The sequence below is a fragment of the Zeugodacus cucurbitae genome, chromosome 2 (genome assembly GCF_028554725.1).
Source record: "Zeugodacus cucurbitae isolate PBARC_wt_2022May chromosome 2, idZeuCucr1.2, whole genome shotgun sequence".
NCBI lineage: Eukaryota > Metazoa > Arthropoda > Insecta > Diptera > Tephritidae > Zeugodacus > Zeugodacus cucurbitae.
In genome coordinates this window covers 87,498,547-87,519,762 of record NC_071667.1, presented here as the reverse complement: position 1 = coordinate 87,519,762, position 21,216 = coordinate 87,498,547, and the positions used below count along the sequence as shown (strand labels likewise).

The window sequence follows — 21,216 nt, the reverse complement described above, 5'->3', positions numbered from 1 at the left end:
ATTGAAAACGATTTCCTTCAGAGAAATTCATTTGCATATTTTTATGGTTATATGTATAATGAATATTTAACATGTACAATTGTTTGCTGTCTTTAAAACTATTCGAAAAAGACTAAATCTCTGAAGATGCCTATACTTTTACAAAATAAAAATTGTAGTATTCGTCAAACTTAGTAAAAGCTCTTGAGCCTTTTATAAATTTCATAAAAAACTTGAATTAGTATTAAATGACGATTTTGATTCTTTTTACCTTGGATCCGATGCTTTGAAATACCTATTCAATAGGATCATGACATATTTTGTTTTAAAAATGTTTAATAAGGAGGCGACCACGTTTCGTTTCAAGCTCATAAAGCTTTTGTGTACTTCCAAGCTTTGCAATTCAAAGCCTTTTATATATAAATATTTGTATATAATTTAAGTAAAAACTAACAAAAAATCATTTTTTTTTTTAATTTTGTGTAAGTAAAGTTTAAATAAATGTGGCCAAAAATAACTTACCACAGAGAAGTATTTGTATGAGAGCGGTATTTTATTCTCACCACTTATAAAATATCTCATCTATATTAAATAAATTTTTTGCAATAATATGGCACACATAGATGTTAAAATCTTCTATAAGTGAAATATAACATAAATAAATAATTTCGCTTTATATAAGACAACTATATATATAATATTTGCTATTTTAAGACTAAAGTTTTACTAAAATTAATTACTCAATATATACAGCACTGTGTTTTTCCAAGATAGCTGCTATCTTACCACCGAGAATTCCCCACGAATAAGGTTTTCTACTGTATATACTGTTGTTTTCATGTTTGTAGTACTACCACAGTACGTTACGGTAGGAACAATAAAAAATCAAATCAATACAAAGCGCAAGTTCAAGGCAAATTCACCTCACGCGTGTTGAAATTATAATATAGAACGTATTATACGTTCTCTGTATAGCGTTTGGTGTTTGACAATTTACACTCTACACAGTTTCATTCAGATAACGTCAAATATGTCAAAAACGAAAACAACGAAAATCGAAAACACACAAAATTGAGTAAATATAGCTAAGAACATCATTGCATGGATAATTCTTTGATCTTTATAAAAAATTAGAAAAATATGATTCACACCCCCGGAAAAAATCAAAATTAGGAATACATGAAAATACGCGTTTTTTTATTTGAGTTGTAAGCAGGATTATCGAAGCAATTACCAAATAGCGTGATTAAAAAACGCCCGCTTATATGTACTTAGGACAAGTGTGTAGCAATTTGTTCGAATGTTATTGAACTAATATTTTATTTAATACAAATGAAATGCTAACAAATGTTTTTTGTAAGTGAACAATACAGTTAATGTTACATCAAAATTATCTTCTAAACGTTTTTTTCTTTCTCATTGAAGGAAGTATTCACAGTCCTTGCATAAAGGGAATTTAGCCGTTATAAAGACAACTGAGATTGATTAAACCTTAGCGTTCATATGATTTATCAATAACAGACGGTGGTATAAATACTACTTATATTAACTGATCATAAAGAGATTATCAAAGTTGATCGGAGCAAATATTATTTGGAAATACGGGACATAGGGCACAAGAATGGCTCCTCTCTCTTGCCCTACGGACTCCATCGATTTTTGGAGGAATGAGGTGCCAGAACGCGCCGAAATCAGCTGCCTTATGCCAAATGGAATTCTTATTCTAACTGTAGTGCCCATCAATTGTACTATCCGGGAAATCAAAACGGTGAGTTTATGATATATTGTTCATATTTTGTTTTTTATATATTATAAGTGACCTATTGTAATAAGATTGCATTACTTACCGAAGATCGGTGCTAACGCCACCCCAGCAAAAATTTATTAGTTAGAAATTAGTTGGAGTTAATACCAGGTGCCAAAAACCGAATGATATATGAAAGCCAATGATAAATCATTGCAACTGTTTAAAAATTGGGAAATTTCAATATTAATCGCACTTATAGTTAATCGGATGTAATTCTAAATAAATTTTTGAAATTATACTTACTGCTCCAACATAATATGTATATACATGGCTTCAAAATTTGTTATAATACGTATTTTGTAAAAAAAAAACTTCTAACAAAAAAAGTTATTTAATGTTTAAATATTAAAATTTTCTATTGAATATTTTAGGAAGTTATTAGAGAAGCAAAAAACTTTCCGCTATGTCATTTAATAAAGGATCCCTGTGACTATGAAGTTAGTGGTATTTCAAATTTTGCTAATGTTGATTGTTTCACCGACGAAACAAAACGTCTATCGGAAATACAACCATTTTTTTGTTTACTTCGATTGGGAGAACGCACAGAACCCTCAACAATATCAAGTGATTATGAACTATCCAAGTTGGTTAGCAATATGATTGGGAAATCATTTGAAGAATATAGTGCGCAACGTACTCCCGAGGTAGATGATTTTCGACGCAAACTAGCACATCTTTGTGATAAAATGGAACAGGTGCGATCTCGATTCACTTGGTCAGAGAAGCTACTCTACGAACATCCAATGCGTATTGCAAATACCCCGGTTATGCCTGAATTAATACGTAAACGATTGGGTGGTACAAGTTTTCTTATAGTTGTTAAATTAGAGAATGACGAAGGCTCCTATACAATTCCTGTTAGTGAACATGATACTTCAAGTACAGTGATTGAATCTGCACTAATGAAGATGCAGCGTTCTCAAATAAGAGTAGGAGATCGGCCATCAGACTATATATTAAAAGTACGTGGTCGCGACGAATTTATTTTCGGTGAATACCCAATTATACAGTTCATATATATACAGGTAAATAATATAAATATTGAAAATTTCCAATATATATTTATATTATCAATTCCTTATTTATTATAAAGGAAAGTCTTTCCGGCTCCGATGTGCCCAATGTAGTTTTAAAACCTATACACACACTGCAATCGTACATAAACTACAGAAATGATTTGAATTTTTCCACCAAGCGAACACGAAAGCCGGAATATAATCCTCCATCTCTGCTTAACGATCCGGGTCAAGAGCGAAAAGCCACTTCGTCATGGGACATATTAAATTTTTTTAAATTGCGTGTACACCAAATCGAAAATGTAAATTGTGATCTCTCGCGTGCTATCAAGGTGGGTGTACACATTGGTCTTTTCCATGGGGAGCGTCGTCTTTGTGCAACACAATCTGTTGAAATCGCGATTAGTAACAATCGTTCATTTACATTCGAGAAAGAAATTACTTTCGATATATCAGTACAAAATTTACCACGAATGGCGCGTTTATGCATGGTTATCTACGAAGTAACGAAAGCATCAAGATCCAAAAAATCTTCAAACACAAATCGTGATAATATTTACAAAGAAGCCAACACATATGTAAATAATAATCCGTTGGCTTGGGTTAATACGACCATATTTGACTATAAACATCAAATGCGCTCTGGGTGTCTCGCACTTTACACATGGACTTACGCAGATGATATTCAATCGGATGAAATTTTCCATCCCCTAGGTACGATTGAACCAAACCCTCGTAAAGATGGATGTGCTATAGTGAAACTAGCATTTCACTGGTAAGAAAAAATAAACTTCCTATTTTAACTTATTGTCCAAGTATGCATTTTAATATTTGATATCACAGTTACGATCATGAAAATGTACAGTTTCCACGGATGATGGCGGTTCTGAAGTATGCAGAAGAGTTACATCAAGTTGAAGTTTTTAGTAGTGATAAATTGCATGAAAACTCCAAACCGATCAGTGTTATGTTATCACAATATCTTCGCATTGATAAAATATACGAAATGCATGATCAGGATCGCAATGCACTTTGGTCGAGAAGGTAAAATTATAATATTATCCAATAAATAACTAATATTTCAATAAAAATACAATAAAAACACTAATATTTCTTAAGATACGAACTTTTGGCCGAAGCGCCTGAGGAATTATCCACTTTGCTGCACTGTGTTAACTGGAACGAACGTGACGAAGTAGCCGAGACTTGGAATCTATTGCAACAATGGCCTACAATATCAGTAGAAAGATCTCTTGAATTACTAGACTATGCTTATCCGGATCCGGCGGTTCGAAGTTTTGCCATACGTTGCCTCCAGTTTTTAAGGTAAGTGTAATCCCAGAAAATTTTAATTTCCATAAACAGATATTTTTCACATTTTTCCATTCAATAGAGATGAGGAATTATTATTATATCTATTACAACTGGTGCAAGCCATGAAACATGAGTCTTATTTAGACTGCGATTTAGTAACATTTCTTCTTGAAAGAGCGTTGCGCAATCAAAGAATTGGTCACTATTTTTTTTGGCACTTGCGATCCGAAATGCAAACACTCTCAATGCAGACTCGATTTGGACTATTACTTGAAGGGTACCTAAAAGGCTGCAAACCACACGTGCCTCATCTTTGTAAACAGCTCAAAGTTTTAGACGCACTCAAAGCTGGTTCTTTGATCGCCAAAAAAGGAAGCAAGGAAAAAGGTCGCAAGGAGATGCAGGATTTCCTTTCGAGTCCAAGCAATAGCAGTATATTCCAGAGCATACAAAACCCATTGAATCCCAGCTTTCGATGCAAAGGGATACAACCTGAAAAATGCAAAGTAATGGACTCGAAAATGAGGCCACTTTGGATTGTATTAAAAAATGCTGATCAAAGTTGTAATGATATTTATATAATTTTCAAAAATGGCGACGATTTACGACAGGATATGTTAACCTTGCAAATGCTACGTGTCATGGACCAATTATGGAAGAATGAAGGGTAAGTAACGTTAATACGCATCAGCTTTGCCATGTTTGAATTTTCGAATTTTAATTTCTGATGCAGATGCTAGTTTTGCTTTTTCGAACAGGTTGCGTTAAGCATACGGTGTAGTTATGGCAAAAGTCCATAATGTTCCCCTACTTTAATAACTATTAAACATCTTTTAAACGAAAAAATTAGTTTTATAAAAACTCAAGAGTGGTATAACCCCTTAAATCTCGCTATGACATATTTAATTATAAATGCATACTCTTTTTTCAATAAAATACCTTTCCATTTTTTTGGCGTAGTATGGATTTTCGCATGAATATTTACAACTGCATTAGTATGGAGCGTCGTTTAGGAATGATCGAAGTTGTGCTAAATGCCGAAACAATCGCCAATATACAAAAAGAGAAGGGTATGTTCTCAGCAACATCACCTTTTAAGAAAGGCTCCTTATTTAGTTGGTTGAAGGAATATAATCGTACTGAAGATGAAATGAATAAAGCAATAAACGAATTTACATTAAGTTGTGCTGGGTATTGTGTGGCCACCTATGTTCTAGGCGTGGCTGACCGACATTCAGATAACATAATGGTCAAACGTAACGGACAGGTAAATAAATATCAGAATTAATCTTAATTTAGAATTTTTGAAATTAAGAACTCTTTACCCTATAGCTTTTTCATATTGATTTCGGTCACATACTAGGCCATTTCAAGGAGAAATTTGGTGTGCGTCGTGAGCGAGTTCCTTTTGTACTAACACATGATTTTGTATATGTTATAAGTAAAGGACGTAACGACCGAGATTCCGAAGAATTTCTTTATTTTCAAAATATGTGCGAAAAGGTAGGAAAACATAAAATTATGCAATATTATTCATACAAATATATTTTGAATTTTGTTGCCCTCTCTATCGCAGGCATTTTTAGTGTTACGAAAACATGGCTGTCTCATACTATCTTTATTTTCAATGATGATATCAACCGGACTGCCAGAACTATCCTCTGAAAAAGATCTGAATTACTTAAAGGAAACTCTGGTATTTAAATATTTCCCATTTTCCTTCACCTTTGTTGTAACATTTTTTCGTTTTAGGTTCTTGACTATACCGAGGAGAAAGCCCGCGAGCACTTCCGTTCAAAGTTCAGCGAAGCTTTAGTCAACTCTTGGAAGACTTCTTTGAATTGGGCTTCGCATAATTTTTCAAAAAATAATAAACAGTAGACAAATGCATTTGAAGTATTAACGCATAAATCAGCATTTTGAATTTGAGTTAAAACCAATAGATCTGTAATTGTAAGTTGGCATTAAAACAATTTAATAATAATATTTATAGATATATTTCGTTCAGCGCTATAATCTGCGGTCACTCACTACGTTGATTACTAGCTTTTATCCTAATAACCATACTGTTTACTAGGTTTTCTCATTATTTTTGTATATGTAGTAAACTAATCCAAACAATCTTCTTAATTATATTTGTATTTATTTATACCATGAGTGATCTATAAAGTTGATGTCTGGACGATCAGTTGATAATCAATTTGTGTTGGAATCAGATACATGTAAGCCTTATTTTTCGTGTACATTCATAATGCCTTTTAATATGTTAATGTAAAATTCTTAACATCACATCACTTTTGGTACAATGTAAGTCTAACATTGTGTGATTGCAATTTCCCTTCACAGTTTGCCCAGACCCCAAATGATTTAGTCCGATGGGTCCATATGATTGTTCCAGTCAGCTGAGCTCCAATTATTGATTCTTATGTTTGTCAGTTAATATGGTAGAGTTAAATTCGTACACAATAGTTGGAAAGTATCTGTTTAAACAGAATTGATTCTATGTCCTTTTCTTTTTAGCTTATTACATCTGTATTTTGGAAATCACGTCCTTTATTTTTCTATTTATATTCGGCAAAAGAGAAAATAAATATGTTGCTAATTTATCTCTTCATTTTAAGAAGCAGCAATATATTTTTATAAGACTCCTTTCAATAATTGTGAGTGACTGTGTTTATGTACATAAATATGTTTTCTTTTAGTAGATTATGCCAGAAAAAGTCCTAAAAATTTATGTGATTTTCATAAAGGTACAATTAAAAAAATAAAAAATGACTACTGAATTTTGTTAATGCACGAATTAAATATTTTGTACTGGATAGTAATATCAACACTTCGATTGAAAAAAATTATAACATATAATTTAAGTTTAAGTTGTGATTACACTACATTTTATTTAGCATAATTTATGATGCTAACAGTTCTTTTTACATTAAATAAAAATCATAGAAAGTAAGTATTATTAATTGACATTTTTAATCAAATCTGTGCAGGCAATAACTGAGTTATATATAAATGGTTTTATCCAGCATGGAAAAAAGTGATTTTCGGAATGAAATTTAATTCGAATATGATGCCTTATCCAGCATGGAAAAAATTATGACCGCGATGAAATTTAATTCAAATATGATGCCTCTAGGGGTAAAAAGATTCAACCACGTTTTTTGTCGTTGCTATAATTGTGAAGGACATAGAAACGACGCGGTTGTTTGAAGGAATATTTAAAGTGAAAGATGAAAATTCCAAATCGGAAACAGTTTGAAAATTTAATTTCTGAAATGGAAAAATATCCTGCAAATGCCAAGGACTTTAGAAAAGAAATAAATCCTTTAAATTTCGATTTTTTGGTAGGGATATTTTTTTTCTAAAAAAAACCAAATCCATTCCACCGCTATCTCGCGTCGGAAATTGTTGGCATTAATAAAATTGCATGTTTATATCTAAGAGTATATTTAAGATATGAAAGGTCTTAAAATTCAAAAAAAATTGTACTCCAACAATACGAGGAGTTAATAAACATATACCCATATCTCCTTTGGCTGGATCACTCGGTAGAGTAGTCGGATTAGCCAGAAGCAAGGAGCATGAGTACAATAATTATAGTGATAACGTTGTTTAAAGTCAATACAGAATAGCATAAAATCCATTAAGGACTGCTTTAAAAATGTGTCTCGTTACATAAAAAAGAAAATTTTATATGGGAAAAGAACGCCTTAAAGTATACTTTATAAAATATGTAGACAAATTTCGATAACTTTTCTTAGGCGTTACGATATACTTCAAGAATACCAATTTAGGAACGAAACGACGATAAGAACGACGACGACTTCGAAACGACTATTAAAACTACAACGACAACGGGAATAGGGCCGAATAATTTTAAAAATATTTGAAACTAATAACATCTATTTTATATCATGAATAATATACATCTTACCTAATAAGCCGAACTGATAAGTTCCCATCAGTTTGTTGGAGGTGAGATTTAGTCTTTCATACATACATACTGCTCGATAGAACCTTATTTACGATCCTCAATAGGAAACTTAGGTTCCAAACGTCGCGCATGCTTTTGTCCTGCAAAGGAGCTGACGCTTACACCTATCAGTTCTTCGCCGCCGTATTTGAATAGCTTGTTAAGCTCTTCATACTCACGAATTACGTCCTCTTTCTTTTTGTGTCTGCACATGCGTCTCACTTCCCTCTTCAACACTCGATATCTATCTCATCCCACTCGTAGCTGTTCTTTTGTCATTTTTATAATCCAATAGTTTCAATTTGAGCTGTACGAAAGAAAATTGATATGCCTTCCCACAGTTCCTTATACTTGCTCTCAGAGAGCAGGAGTGCAAGTTAAGTAGAAAATATTTCGGCTGTGAAACGCAATTGAAAAAAATTTGATAATGTATCATATTCCTAATGGCAACGCTACGCAATAAATGGGCAAAAAAAGCAATCAACGCATCGCTAAATTTGTTGATGCAATTGCACAAATAATGTAGCCAGTCCTTTACGCGTTCGTAAAAGTATTCTTGTTATTTACAATGAATTTGATTTTTTCACTTCAATTAAATTGCAATTTTTTCTAACAAAATATATTGCTGTTCCTAAACGCAACAGTGTTACAAAGTTTAGAACTAGTAACGTTGGAAAATATCGACTGCGTATTCATACTGCATACAAATTTTGTATCTGGACGTTTAGGAAGTCAACCTATCTTTGGTCACATCGTCCTTCTCTTCCGTCGGGCGTTTGCGCAAATAAGCAATATGTTGAAGAACTCCGCTTTGATGCGGATTGTGGCTAGACGTTAATCCACCGGAGTGAATACCAGGACTCAACGACTGAGTCTCTTTCCCACCACGAATCCCACACCGAATTTGCGCGCTTTTATGTGGCTACTGTGGTAAATGCCACAAAGACCTACTCGACTAAGTCCATGTCCCGGTTATAACACTTCTTGGACGGCGGTGATGTCAACTTTTACTCTTACGAGGACATCAGCCAGCTGTGTAGAAGCACCACTTAAAAAAAATGGCACGGAAGAACTGTATGCAGATTGTATAAAAATGGGCAATGGGCGGGGTACCGCCCACTTATGGGTCAAAAGTTAATATCACATCCCGAATACCACATATTTTAATTCCACCGATAAGTTCACTTTATAATATACTAGCAGACCCCAACGACGTTGTTCTTTAACGTCTTAATTCATATTTTTTCAAAACACTTGTCATAATTCGACCAGTCGATGCGTGAGTAATTAAAAAGTAAAACGGATATTTTACAACAGGTATTTCTTTTATTAACATTCCATTGAATGTATGCGTTCGTGGTAGAATTAACAACTTCACCTTCAAATTTTCCACTCAAAATAGTGGGTTCAATAATGTTGCACATTATTTTTTTTTATATCAGTCTCGTGTCGAAGAACGTATATGACGTATATGAATGTATATGAACAAACATTTATTTTTTTTATATATAGATCAACTAGCAGACCACTCCAGCTTCGCACGGGCTTAAACAAACACTTCAAAAGTTATAAGTTTTTACCACTCTCCCATACATAGGTTTTGAAATTTTGTTCAGCAATCACCGCGAGCACTCCTTACTCGACTCTCTGGCACGCGATTGCGATGCGAAGAGAATGACTTGCAAGACGATTCAGTTTCAGTTTAAGATTTTCCAACACGGAGTTTTTTTGATACCCTAACCTTGGAATTATTTCCAGAAAGTTGAGATTCTAGCAATAAATATAGCCTATGTTACTAGGGATGAATGTAGATTTCCAATGATGAAAGAATTTTTGAAATCGGCGCAGTATTTTTGAGTATATTCATTACAATCATACATACAAATCTTTATAATAGTAGTATGATTCAGCACCAGTGAAGATATCGGGACAAATTTATAGTGTGGCATCCCTCAGACTATAATTTTTCAAGCCCCGGATACCATCAGTGCCTATGGATAATTTGTTACTGAAAATATATGTAGGTAAATCTCTCAGATCAGAGGAGATGTTTTCCTTGTAATGTGTGCCTTCGTGCCAAAAATGAGCAAAATTGTGTCAACACTTCCTCTAGCCCCCTTATAGCTGAAATACTGATTTAATGAACGTATAATCATTGATATAATGTAGCTCGGAAGCAAAAAATAGTTTAAATAGGTTCATATGGTCTCTAATATACTATATTAATGACTTTCGTTATTCTAGTGCGATTTATGCCCAATATATAGGTCAAATAGTGTGTTATCCTAAAGTTTAATAAATACTTGAAAATGATTATACACATTCCAGCCATGCAAGCCCTTCCCTACTTGTTGTTATTATTGTTGTACCTGAATTCCTGAAATGTACCTTGGCCGGATAAAAATCAGTTCCGTTCCGGGTACGTTCGTGGGAACGGAACTATATTTTTGTCTATTCTTCTCTTCTCACTGGTGTAACTAACTTGGCGTAAAAATACGATTAAGTATTATTGTTGCAGGCATAGTAGAGACATAGTGTTTTATGGTAGGTAAATAACTTCCACATAATTTGCCTATGTAAGAAATCATAAAACGACTGCATTTGCAGACATGCAAAGCAAGAATTCAATACATACAGCTTACCCTAGAAATTCTAGAGTTTTTAACAGTGTTTATATTCCCTAAGTCAAAACACTTTAATTTCCTACGTTAAACAGTATGGAAAATAGACTACGTCTGATGACTTGTGGTTACTAAGTTCGAAAGTAGTTTATAATTTTTTGATTGCAAGATATATGTGATTCAAAAAATGCACAATTAGAAGGAAGTCACATATCTACAAGAACAAATAACAATAATACGGATAAACTATGAATTCACTATCACCATAATGGAAATGTTTTACGTCAATTGAAATGCTTTGAATTAATGTGATCGTTCGTCCTATAAAAATGATATTCATGTGCATTAAGGGGCTATACCAGTGTAACCCATGAAAACGAATATTTCAACTTTTTTGGATATAAAGGTATATTTTAAGATTTTTTTTACAAAAATGTTGAAAAATAACGGTACCAAACAAAAAGTTCCCCAACTGCTGACATGAGTCCGGATGAATGAGTAGCTGAAACAAAAAAATTCAAAACAGGTATTAAAGTTGAAGATATTGCCTATACAATGTCCTACGATTTTTGAAAAAATTTCAAAATTTAACAAAATGGCGTAGTTCTGAAAAAAAAAATTTCGTTTTTTAGGTAAAAAAAATTGTTGTTTTTTAAATGCCAAATTGACAATTTTCAACAAATGAAAAAGATGGTAGGTCATTGTATAGTAAATATATTCAAGAATACTCAGTTTAAAATTGAAGTCGATCGGTCAATTTCTCGTTGAGTTATAATGTCAGCAGTTTTGAGAAATGTCGTTTCGAGAAAAACGCGTTTAAAGTTTCGACTATGGTGGGTTATGCTTACGAGCGGTCGCTCTTTATATAGCTCTGGTATAGTCCCTTAAATGTATCATCTACTAAAACTGATAAATATTTTATCATTGGCAGTTTTAAATAATTTAATAATTAAATCTACTCATAACATAAAAGGCTTTTTCATCGAAAAATTAAAATTCATTCGATCAAAACTTTTAATTACTGTTAAAAATCCATTGCACATTTAATATACAATACAAAACTTATAAAAAGTGCCAAAAATATTTCGTTTGTTATTTGGTTCATATATACAAGTTTTTTATTTTATTTGGAATATTTGATTATTATTCATTTGGAAACCCTAAAATTAAAACATACTTTTTAAGATAAATACTTTTTATTTTAAATTTATTATTAAAAACTACATCTCATAGGTATGTTAAAACGTGCGAATTCTGTTTCAGTTGTTGCCTGTTGTGCTGTCTTCTTTAACTTTGTATTATACTTTTGCCATTTTGTATCGAGTGTATGTAATAAAGGCACTATGTTTATATATAACGTTTATTTTATTCTTTTCACTTTCCTTGAATTGTTTTAAGTTAAATTAAATAATAATTTTTTTGCAAAGCAAAGCTAAACTTCGATTTTATTTCGAAAATGATATAAAGAATATAAAATGAACTGAAAAATTATATTTCAGTTATTTAAAAATAAATTATTAAGCCCGAGCGTTAAACGAGATAGTGCTTAATGTAAATTAGTTATTATCTAAAGAGATGGAGCTTTTAAAACCATAAATATTTTTTATTAAATAATAATCATTCATTTAAAGTATGCACATGTATGTACATAAATATATGCAAATCTATTTGCTTTTATATTTGTTCAATTCGGCTGTTTCATCCGATTGCTTCGGACACCACTGCATTACAATTATTAATCTTAAATTAATTAAAGGAAAGCTGTGTATATATAAATTCTTTACATTAAAATCTTTCTTATAATGTCCACCCAAAATCTTTGAATGGTAATTTGTATGCCTATCTACCTACTTATTTTTTACTGTAAATATTTTATATATATGTATTAGAAAAAGTTTATCGAATATACGTTAATGTTTTATTCCTAAAGACTTGTATATATATATATATATATATAAATATATGTATTTAAATAATTTCGCAATTTTCTTAAATATTTATTGTAAGGCTAACAGCAGAGTGTAGTCGTGTTCTGAAATGGTTATATGTAACAGATATACTGAAAACACTTTTTAAAATAACTTTTTCGAAATTAATTCAAATTTATATATATTACAAGACAAAGATCAATTACAAATTTGTTATCAAAATAATTTAAATAAATAAGTTATTACTACAGGAACAATTACAGAGAGAACATTTTATAATATTAAATATCTACGAGTGGGAAAGAGATAATTAATATATGACAATTAATACATGACTTTTATTCACTAAAAAGTATAACTTGGTTGTGCGCTGTGATGTGAATTAAAAGTACTATTCATTGGATTACCCATTGCTATATCAGGAAAGTTCCGATTAAAATAACAATTTACTAAATTAAGAAGTCTGGCAACTTATACCGAACGAAAAGAGTTCTCTCGTTAAATAATTAAAATTAAGCACCCTTCTGCCAGCCTATCCCCTGTTAATATTATTGACTTCATTAAATCTCTGCAATTCTAAATCCTGATGAAATTATCGTGTATACAGTCTATATTATTATTGATGTAAATAAATATGTTATATATTCTTTGTTGCGTGAAATTTGTTAATCATATACATATGTATATCTTTTTTAATTTCTTTGTATCAAAATTTATGTCATTCAAAAATTATTGCACAAGTCGAAGGATGTAAGTCAAATTTGATTGAAAAATTATTACATTTTTAACAATACATGGAATACAAATATTCTTATTTAATTATCCTTATATAAATGTATCGCTCTCCTATACAATAATTCATGTAAGTTAGCTAACATCTACGTAAAATGAATGGAACTTACTTAGCTATTTAATGGATAGTGCGCTCAATGTTTAGAAAGGTTCAGCGGCACGTCTGCAAATTAAAAATAAAAATATATGTTTTAAAGCAATCAAAATTAAAAGCGGCGTTAAAATATTGTTGATCTCTCAGAAACTAAGGAATACATCAAGATTTACACTACAACCTGCATGATTTTTTTTATTCAGCAGATTATATGCGTTTGGAAATTGCTTGTCTTATACTTATTAGCTTGGTACAGGCATATAATCTGTTGAACAACAAATATTTAGCTCACTTAATCAACACTTAGCTTAACTGATGGTAGATGTTGAGTAATATTCATATATTATCGCAGTTACAAAAAAGTAAAATTTATGAAACCAATAATTATAATTTGCTTCATCTGCTACTTTTCATTAAGGTGTTCCGTTTCTAAATGTCTAGTTGTCGCGTACTTTTTTAATAAATTTTTAACTGCTATAGACATTATGAAATTTTTTTTACAAATAATCTTCATTACATTACTATTTGTATAGCATTTACGTACCTGTACTATGTTCTTTTTTGCTGATTGACACTTCTTCTGTAACCAATTCAATACCTGTTGTATTATTCGCTATAAAGCTAGCGTCTAACTCAGTTGTTCGCTCAGTCATTGTTCCCGCTGAAACTTGTCTGATACCACAGGCATTTATAGCTTGATGATTGTTAGGTACCGCTGATGCGCTGGTTTGGTTATGTACATGCATTAACGCTGAAGAAGCCAATACTTGTTGCTGTTGCTGTTGTTGTTGCACTACTGCCGCCATAGCCGCGTTAACTCCACTGTAAGCAAAAGTATGAAACGCTGGGGGAGAAAGTCGCAGTGAAGCTGATGCCGCAACTGATGACAGATGCAAAGGTAAGGATAGGCCACCGTAATGTGTCCATAGTTGTGGTTGTCTCAAAGCAGCCAACGCGAAATATGGATTCATATAAGCAGTCGGCAACACCGATGGAATATACGACGCTGCTGCAACTGCCGGAGCAGCAGAATTGTTTGTTCCTCCAGGCCCAACGGAAAATGTACTTGTTGATACAGGTGAACTACGTGGAACTTGATTTGAATTGTCATTAGATGCCACTGGCGAATACATATAATAGGGATGCAGGGGTGAAGGAACTGTGTTATTTGGCGATCCACGCAGTAACTGATGGTTCCCACTACTGCAAGTATTCACTAGAGACACAGGAGTTTGATGGTCCTGTATTGAATAGATGTCTTCAGAGTGGCGCTCTCCTGACGAGGAGCTACCAATACTTAACGCTACGACATTGGGCGAAGCGAATTGTCTACGGATTGAAGCAGTCTTTTTTGGTACAGTTCTGGGTATATTGTCACGCGGTGAATCGGAAGTTGCCCGCGATGTTGGTGGCGAATTTTCTCGACTATTACCAATAGAAGAAGTTGATTGATTAGCTAAAATTCCTGAAGATATAGAAGCTGGTGAAGATGTCCTACTAAAAGCTGAGAGGTGTCGAGGTGATCTTGCATCGAGAGTGCCGGAAGAACTAGGCGATATTGATGAAGTTGATTCTGTGGACACTGAGGTGCTTGTCTGAGGTACATATTTTGATAATGGTATGTACGGCACGTAGAAACCCTTATTTTGTGAAGGCAAATGAGAATGACTTCCTGAAAGTATTGTAGATGTGGTATCTACACTATTAGTTTGTTCGGAGGGGCAACGTGTTTTATTATTTAACGTGCCGACATCAACATTAATATGAATATCGTGTGAAGGTGAAACGTAGGGTGGTGAACGCTTTTTTGAAGCCGAAGTCGAGGGTGATTTGCCTCCGCAACCCATATTACATTGTTCTGGCGAATTGGGCGAAGCAAGCATTGCACGCAAATATGATGGATCACTATAATTCGTTTGAAGCGAGATATGTTGATGCTGGGTATGATAGCCCTTACTACTGATGCCCAAGGTTTCGTTAGTTATTTTATTAGGACCAGACGGTATTGTGCTACTACAAACATTACCTCCAAGTAGTGAATGAATGCTATATGAACTGTACAGACGTGTAGGTGCCGTTGTGTTGATTGATTCCGTTGTCTCTGATTTGGAATACGTAGTCGAAGATGACCGAATTGAGCTGTTGCCACAAGAAACTGATTGGTTTATGTTACTACTTGCATTGATATTATTACGACTATTGGGCGATTTTATACTATGATGTGGAGACGTTGACGATGATGATGCGTTACTTTTCGCACGACTTCGTTTTCCGCCGGCTAAGTTTGAATTATCTTCCAAAGATACTTTCTCGAATTCGCGAAGAATACGCTTTCGTGGTGATACATGATGCTGTGGATACTCGACTAGACGCGTTGTAGTTGACGCATTCGATGGTGAAACCTAATGTGTTACGTATTAAATATTTATTTAAAATATTGGAACGCAATTATCCTTATTAACTTACCTTTTGTGAAGGTGGATTAGTAGACCCGCAAAAACTATTTGTAGGACCAACTGATTGTTTTAGCTTTGAAAGTTGTGCAAGGCGTAAAGGCATTCTGTCAATCAACTTTTGGACAATTGTGTTTAACTTATGTCGTATTTTAGCGTTCTTAAATCTTTTATCATCACTACGTTGATCATGTTCGTCTTTAAAATATACTTTAACGGACTGGGTATTGACGTTGGATACCTCTGATTCGTTACCATTCAGGGTGGGCCCTGGGCGTTCGTTCTCTTCTATCGTTGATATCAAATCAGCATGTTCTACTTTATCCGTATGTTCCAGATCAGTAAATGTATTATCCTTTGTGGCACTCGCTTGCTTCTCTTTAGGATCTTTATTTTCAAATGGTTTATCATGACAAGGTGAATGTGGTGAAGAATTTGAAGACGGAGTTGGCGTTTTAGCTCCCATTCGATCGTCTATACAATCGTAACCGGTCAACGTTGCCGTAGATGAACTTGAGCATCCATCTTCTTCATTTATTAACCCAAAATTTAATTCATTATTCCGAGTTTTGCATTTAATATCACTATCTTGTTTAACATTTACTTTTCTCAAGTCATGTTGATGAAATTGTTTCAACAATGTTGGGGTCCCTAATATTTTGGCACTCTGGTTTTCTTCTAACATTTGTTTATTACTTTCAAATATGAAATTTCCAGGACATACATTCGTATCGTGCGGCCTTCGACGTTTTCTTCGAGCGATAACATATGCAACTTTAGTCAAAATAATGTACTTAGGTCGCTGATAATAGAACGACATGGCATTTGAAATGCCATTTCGGGGAGATTGTTGTTTCCAACAGTGGTCTCGTTGCCATGGTGAAGATTGTATGGAACTGTTGTCATCAGAAACTATAAAAAATAATATTCAATTTTAATGTTAAGTGTTTATAAGTTATTTCAATAGCCTATACTTACAGCTTAGAGATGCTAAACTTTCATTCTTATTGCATGCTATCGATGTGGCCAAAGTAGGGGTAACCGTAGAAGATGTGGCTGATGGTGTGCGAAATACTTTTCTCGGAACAGATATCCATCGACTCTTTGATCCTTCTTTAGATCGAGCCAATTCCAATATGACTTTACCATCTGAAATGAGATTCGTATATTTCAGTACATTATTCTAAATAATATGATGACTAAAAATTTCAATTCATAAATATTATCTCTCATGACATATTCAATGCAATACAATAATTATTTTATTTTATAATTGAATCATGGTGCAATACTATGTATAACTTACTTTTGAAAAATTTCAACCTTCCGCCAATGTTTCCACTGCTCCCAGTTGAATGATAGGATTCGACGTCATTATTGCTGCTGCCACCACTTTTATTACCCAGAAGTTTTTCGATTTTTGTGCTATTTATGTCTTTATCGTTAAGAGCAATACTACTATTATTAAGTGTAACAGAAGATGTTGAATTCATTGAACAATCTATGACTCCAATATTTGACACTTTAACTCCACTAATTAGGTGAGTTGATAGGGATGGTGTGCACCCAGAACCCAATGCAGCAGCAGCAGTGGCCATAGTTTTATCGTTTTGGACTGAGTTATATGTAATTGATGAAAACAAAGGCGTTGAGACGTTTGAGAATGGTGCAGCTTTAGACAAAGTTGTAGAAATACTTGATCCCTCTGTCTGTGGAACCGATTTAAAGCCCGTTGTAGTCGTTGACGTTGCAACAGCACCATTTCTCGCAGTACACTTGTTTGGCGACGAAGCCGTTAATTTTTCTTCCCTTTGATGATTTTCTAAATTTAATAAATTTAGCTCAGTTATAGCAAGCTGTGGCGATTGAAAATCAGACAATGTTAGACATTTTGTAGATTTGTGATATTTTTTTACTGTTGTCGTCAAATTTGATTCGTTTATTTCCAAAATATTTCCAATATGATTTTTCTTTATGTCAAAATGATCATGTTTTGTTGTATCAAACGGAATCTGTTGATCATTTTTATTTATATTTAAGTAAAACTTATTTTGACCAAGTCCTCTTTCTAAATTTTGATTGGTGTATCTAAGGTTTTTGTTTTTATTGCTGTTGAACTCATCTGTAATTTTCGGTTTGGTAGAGTTTGCAGAATTTTTATTATCTGCATTTTCGTAGATTCTATTTCTAGTCAAAAACGATGTTAAATCGACTTGTGCATTATTTCCCAGAAATTGGGTAGGAAACCCAATTGATTTCTTGTCTTGATATTACAGGATTTCCTCCATATCGGGTTTGCCGTCCAAAGGTATAATTGTCACATTTATATATTCACTAGCGTAATGGTATTTAGTTGTTTTGGTATCATCAAATTTTTTTGTGCATGATTTTGTGTCATATATGCATATACATATGTATGTATGTTAGAAATCCTATAATTTTTCTACTACGAACAGTATTTTCTTACTTTCAGATAATTATTTTTTCTTTTTAATAATTAATTCATTTTTTATTTGATTTCATGAAAATCATGTGTAAATGTACATATTTACATCCTTCACTTTTGAATTAATTTTAATTTGCACATTAGTTATTGCAACGTTGTAATTAGATATATTCATGAATACAATTAAAAATTGATAGTTAAAAAATTCACTGTTTCCTTGTATATGAGTACTCTCTTCCCAGAAAAGCAAATATGAATGCAATAGTCACCATACTATTGCAATTTGCTTCACTTCTCTTTTTGCTCTAACTCATTACGTTCCAATTGCCCTCTACCAAAAGGCCTTTTGAGTGAAAATTTTTTGAAACCATGTCAGAACACTCATGCCTCAATATTCCACGACATTTATGCATACTAGCTCATTCACAACTTATGCCCCAATCAACCGAATGCATAACAATGAACTAAACAACTCGTCATCTCTTTAGTGTAGTAAGCAGATTAAACTTACCCAACTGGCTGTGATGTTTGAGCACTAACTACGAATATTACTACATAAAAACAAAAAGAACTGCCACTATGTGATGCGTAAAGTGTATTGAATGAATAAAAAGCTTTACAAGTATAGGAAGACAACTGAGAGCAATGTGAAGCAGACAGTCCGGCAGGGCGGCCTGTTTGGTCTTAAACAGCTTATAAAAACGAAAGGTAGAGATGTTCAACCATATAAAAATGGGAGCTTAAGTCAATATATAACTCTCTGCAAAACTGCCATTTTGTTTTATGAATCAGTATATGTAGTAAATTGAAATATATGTTGAATTTGTGCAGCACTTCCGATCTTTTTGGAATTTTAAATCTTATTTTACACATTTTTCAGACGTTTTAAAACCGTGATGTTTGTAAAACTTCCTTTTGATAGTATAGTTGTAAGGCGGAATTGGGTAGGCATACTTTCATCAATTGATAATAAGGTTTATTATACAATAATAAAAATTCTAAGCCTGAAAGTAACTGAAAGAGAACATGAAGGTCTCTCTTTATCAAAATTAGCAATTCGTATAATATTTTTCAGTCAATTTGTGGTTGAGAGCAAAAGAAAATGATTTGTTTTTTTTTTTTTGCAATCTCTCTGTTTATACGTTCTCCAAACCTCAAAAGCTATGTTGTTCTTAAATTTTAATTATCGAAACATGTTTTGCTTAGGCGTTTAAATAAAACATCACAGAGCATGTACGGGAGATACTCTAAAACCCCAGTTTCAGGAGCTGGTCGGAAAACTCTAAACTAAAACGACTTATTTTAAATTTTTTTAACAGAAAACGACAAAACCGAAGGATCAGCAAGTGAACGTATATGTATATGCATATATTGAACGTGATTTGTTCTGGACATAAAGATTGTCTCTCTTCTCTAATTTCTTTTGTTTTTATAAATACTTGTCAACACGTTTAAAGATAAAACAATTGAGTTTGAGTAAATATTTAAAATTGTTTATAAAACATACAAACTTTCATATCACATATCAGCACATTTAGTATATAACGACATTTTTTCGTTTTGTATAATGTTATTTTTATATTTCTCCACGACATTAGAATATATACAACCGGAATTATAACCTTTCTAGGGCTTTCACTTTACACTTATCAATTTTAGTCTGTTTTTCTTTAGTTAATTGGCATATCTTCAATTATTTTCATTACATTTATTGAACACACGAAACTTTTCACGTTATATTTATATGTAAGTAAATACACACCCAGTTAAACATTTTTTAATAATACTTAATTAAGTAACTGAAATTGTGGACTCAAATATTAATTTGTACTGAAACAAATAAAGTGTACTCAAATTGGAAAGATATACACGATGGTAATACAATATGAAGTACATGTGTACACATTCAGAATGAGTTGTCAAGTGAGCACCTGGCTTAACTACCAATATTAACTTCTGTAACAAACATGAGTTTTCCTTTTAACTTTTAAGTTTAAACCTATTAGACAAATATTTTGTTTTACAAATATTTGAGAACACATATTACCGCGGTGAAAACGTTCGTTCGCATTTAACTTGGTCATAAATGCATACATACTTATTAATGTGCACAGTACTAGATCGGAAAGGCGTAATAGGAGCTATCTGGTGTATGCTGTAAGGGAAGAGAAATATTTAACAATTACCCAAGCGTTTTTGTACTGATTTCACTCTAATTAGTAAGCTTATTTGCAACCACACAATTTGATTTTCATCATTCACATTTTCGATAATCTCAAATTAAAACAAAAGTACGACAATTAATTATAAAAACTCAAGTCAAATGGAATTAATTATTAATGAAAATGCAGAACACAACGCGAAACACACAATGGAGGAGCACAAGACGATGAAGCAACGAACTAAACGAATGACAACAAAGCGGAATTGTACGAGCGTACAAACGAACAACGCAGGCAATGCAGCAGAGAACTTAAATATGCATACATACGTATATACATACATTTAATCTTAATATATATTCTGCCGTCGACATGAAACTCTCAAACTTTTAAGAGACGTATATTTATGTATGGTGATAGAATAGTCTTAAATTTGGTGTAACTAGAGATATATTAAAATTTTCTGTCGTGAATTCAGTTTTTCTCATTGATGAAAGTTTTTTCGGCTGCTTTTGTTCATGTTGTTATGTGACTCTGCACACTTCGACGTCTGCTGCGCTGCATTCGGCGTGCTGCCGCAATTATTAGTGAGCGAGTGTGTAAGCCATATGCATACGTCGTGGGAAAA

General features: G+C 32.8%; 2 protein-coding genes and 1 long non-coding RNA gene across 10 annotated transcripts; 1 reads left to right on the top strand and 2 right to left on the bottom strand.

Annotated features, from left to right (window-relative positions):
- Window positions 1-896: 896 nt before the first annotated feature.
- On the top strand, window positions 897-6,027 carry LOC105214274 (phosphatidylinositol 4,5-bisphosphate 3-kinase catalytic subunit delta isoform). Its single transcript, XM_054236013.1, has 12 exons — window positions 897-1,054; window positions 1,114-1,335; window positions 1,405-1,747; window positions 2,158-2,811; window positions 2,880-3,577; window positions 3,646-3,846; window positions 3,922-4,128; window positions 4,196-4,783; window positions 5,077-5,383; window positions 5,449-5,619; window positions 5,693-5,812; window positions 5,869-6,027. Exons 3-12 carry the CDS (start codon window positions 1,601-1,603, stop codon window positions 5,995-5,997), a joined length of 3,222 nt encoding a protein of 1,073 aa, XP_054091988.1. The 5' UTR covers window positions 897-1,054; window positions 1,114-1,335; window positions 1,405-1,600; the 3' UTR covers window positions 5,998-6,027.
- On the bottom strand, window positions 1,405-2,163 carry LOC128924142 (uncharacterized). Its single transcript, XR_008472825.1, has 2 exons — window positions 2,030-2,163; window positions 1,405-1,942 (listed from the first exon to the last, which is right to left on the bottom strand). It is a non-coding gene; the product is annotated as an uncharacterized LOC128924142 (long non-coding RNA).
- Window positions 5,233-20,833, bottom strand: LOC105214278 (protein hairless). 8 transcript variants are annotated; one of them, XM_029041714.2, is made up of 6 exons: window positions 17,287-18,224; window positions 16,959-17,129; window positions 15,994-16,892; window positions 14,072-15,929; window positions 13,544-13,596; window positions 5,233-11,619 (listed from the first exon to the last, which is right to left on the bottom strand). In XM_029041714.2, the coding sequence occupies exons 1-5, from the start codon at window positions 17,576-17,578 to the stop codon at window positions 13,568-13,570; spliced, it is 3,249 nt and encodes a 1,082-aa protein (XP_028897547.2). In that variant the 5' UTR covers window positions 17,579-18,224; the 3' UTR covers window positions 5,233-11,619; window positions 13,544-13,567. The 8 variants fall into 8 exon arrangements, with proteins under 8 accessions (XP_028897547.2, XP_054091983.1, XP_054091985.1 ...); XM_054236008.1 differs by lacking the exon at window positions 5,233-11,619 and adding an exon at window positions 20,613-20,833 and having other exon boundaries at window positions 11,891-13,596; window positions 17,287-18,314; XM_054236010.1 differs by lacking the exon at window positions 5,233-11,619 and adding an exon at window positions 20,613-20,833 and having other exon boundaries at window positions 11,891-13,596; window positions 17,287-18,167.
- Between the last annotated feature and the right edge of the window lie 383 nt (window positions 20,834-21,216).

Coding starts and splice junctions, on each gene's coding strand:
- LOC105214274 (XM_054236013.1), top strand. CDS start 1,601: ATGGCTCCTCTCTCTTGCCCTACGGACTCCATCGATTTTTGGAGGAAT. Junction 1,748..2,157: donor CTATCCGGGAAATCAAAACG/GTGAGTTTATGA, acceptor TGAATATTTTAG/GAAGTTATTAGAGAAGCAAA. Junction 3,847..3,921: donor AATGCACTTTGGTCGAGAAG/GTAAAATTATAA, acceptor ATATTTCTTAAG/ATACGAACTTTTGGCCGAAG.
- LOC105214278 (XM_054236008.1), bottom strand. CDS start 17,578: ATGGCCACTGCTGCTGCTGCATTGGGTTCTGGGTGCACACCATCCCTA. Junction 16,893..16,958: donor AAGTTTAGCATCTCTAAGCT/GTAAGTATAGGC, acceptor TATTTTTTATAG/TTTCTGATGACAACAGTTCC. Junction 13,597..14,071: donor CAAAAAAGAACATAGTACAG/GTACGTAAATGC, acceptor TTTAATTTGCAG/ACGTGCCGCTGAACCTTTCT.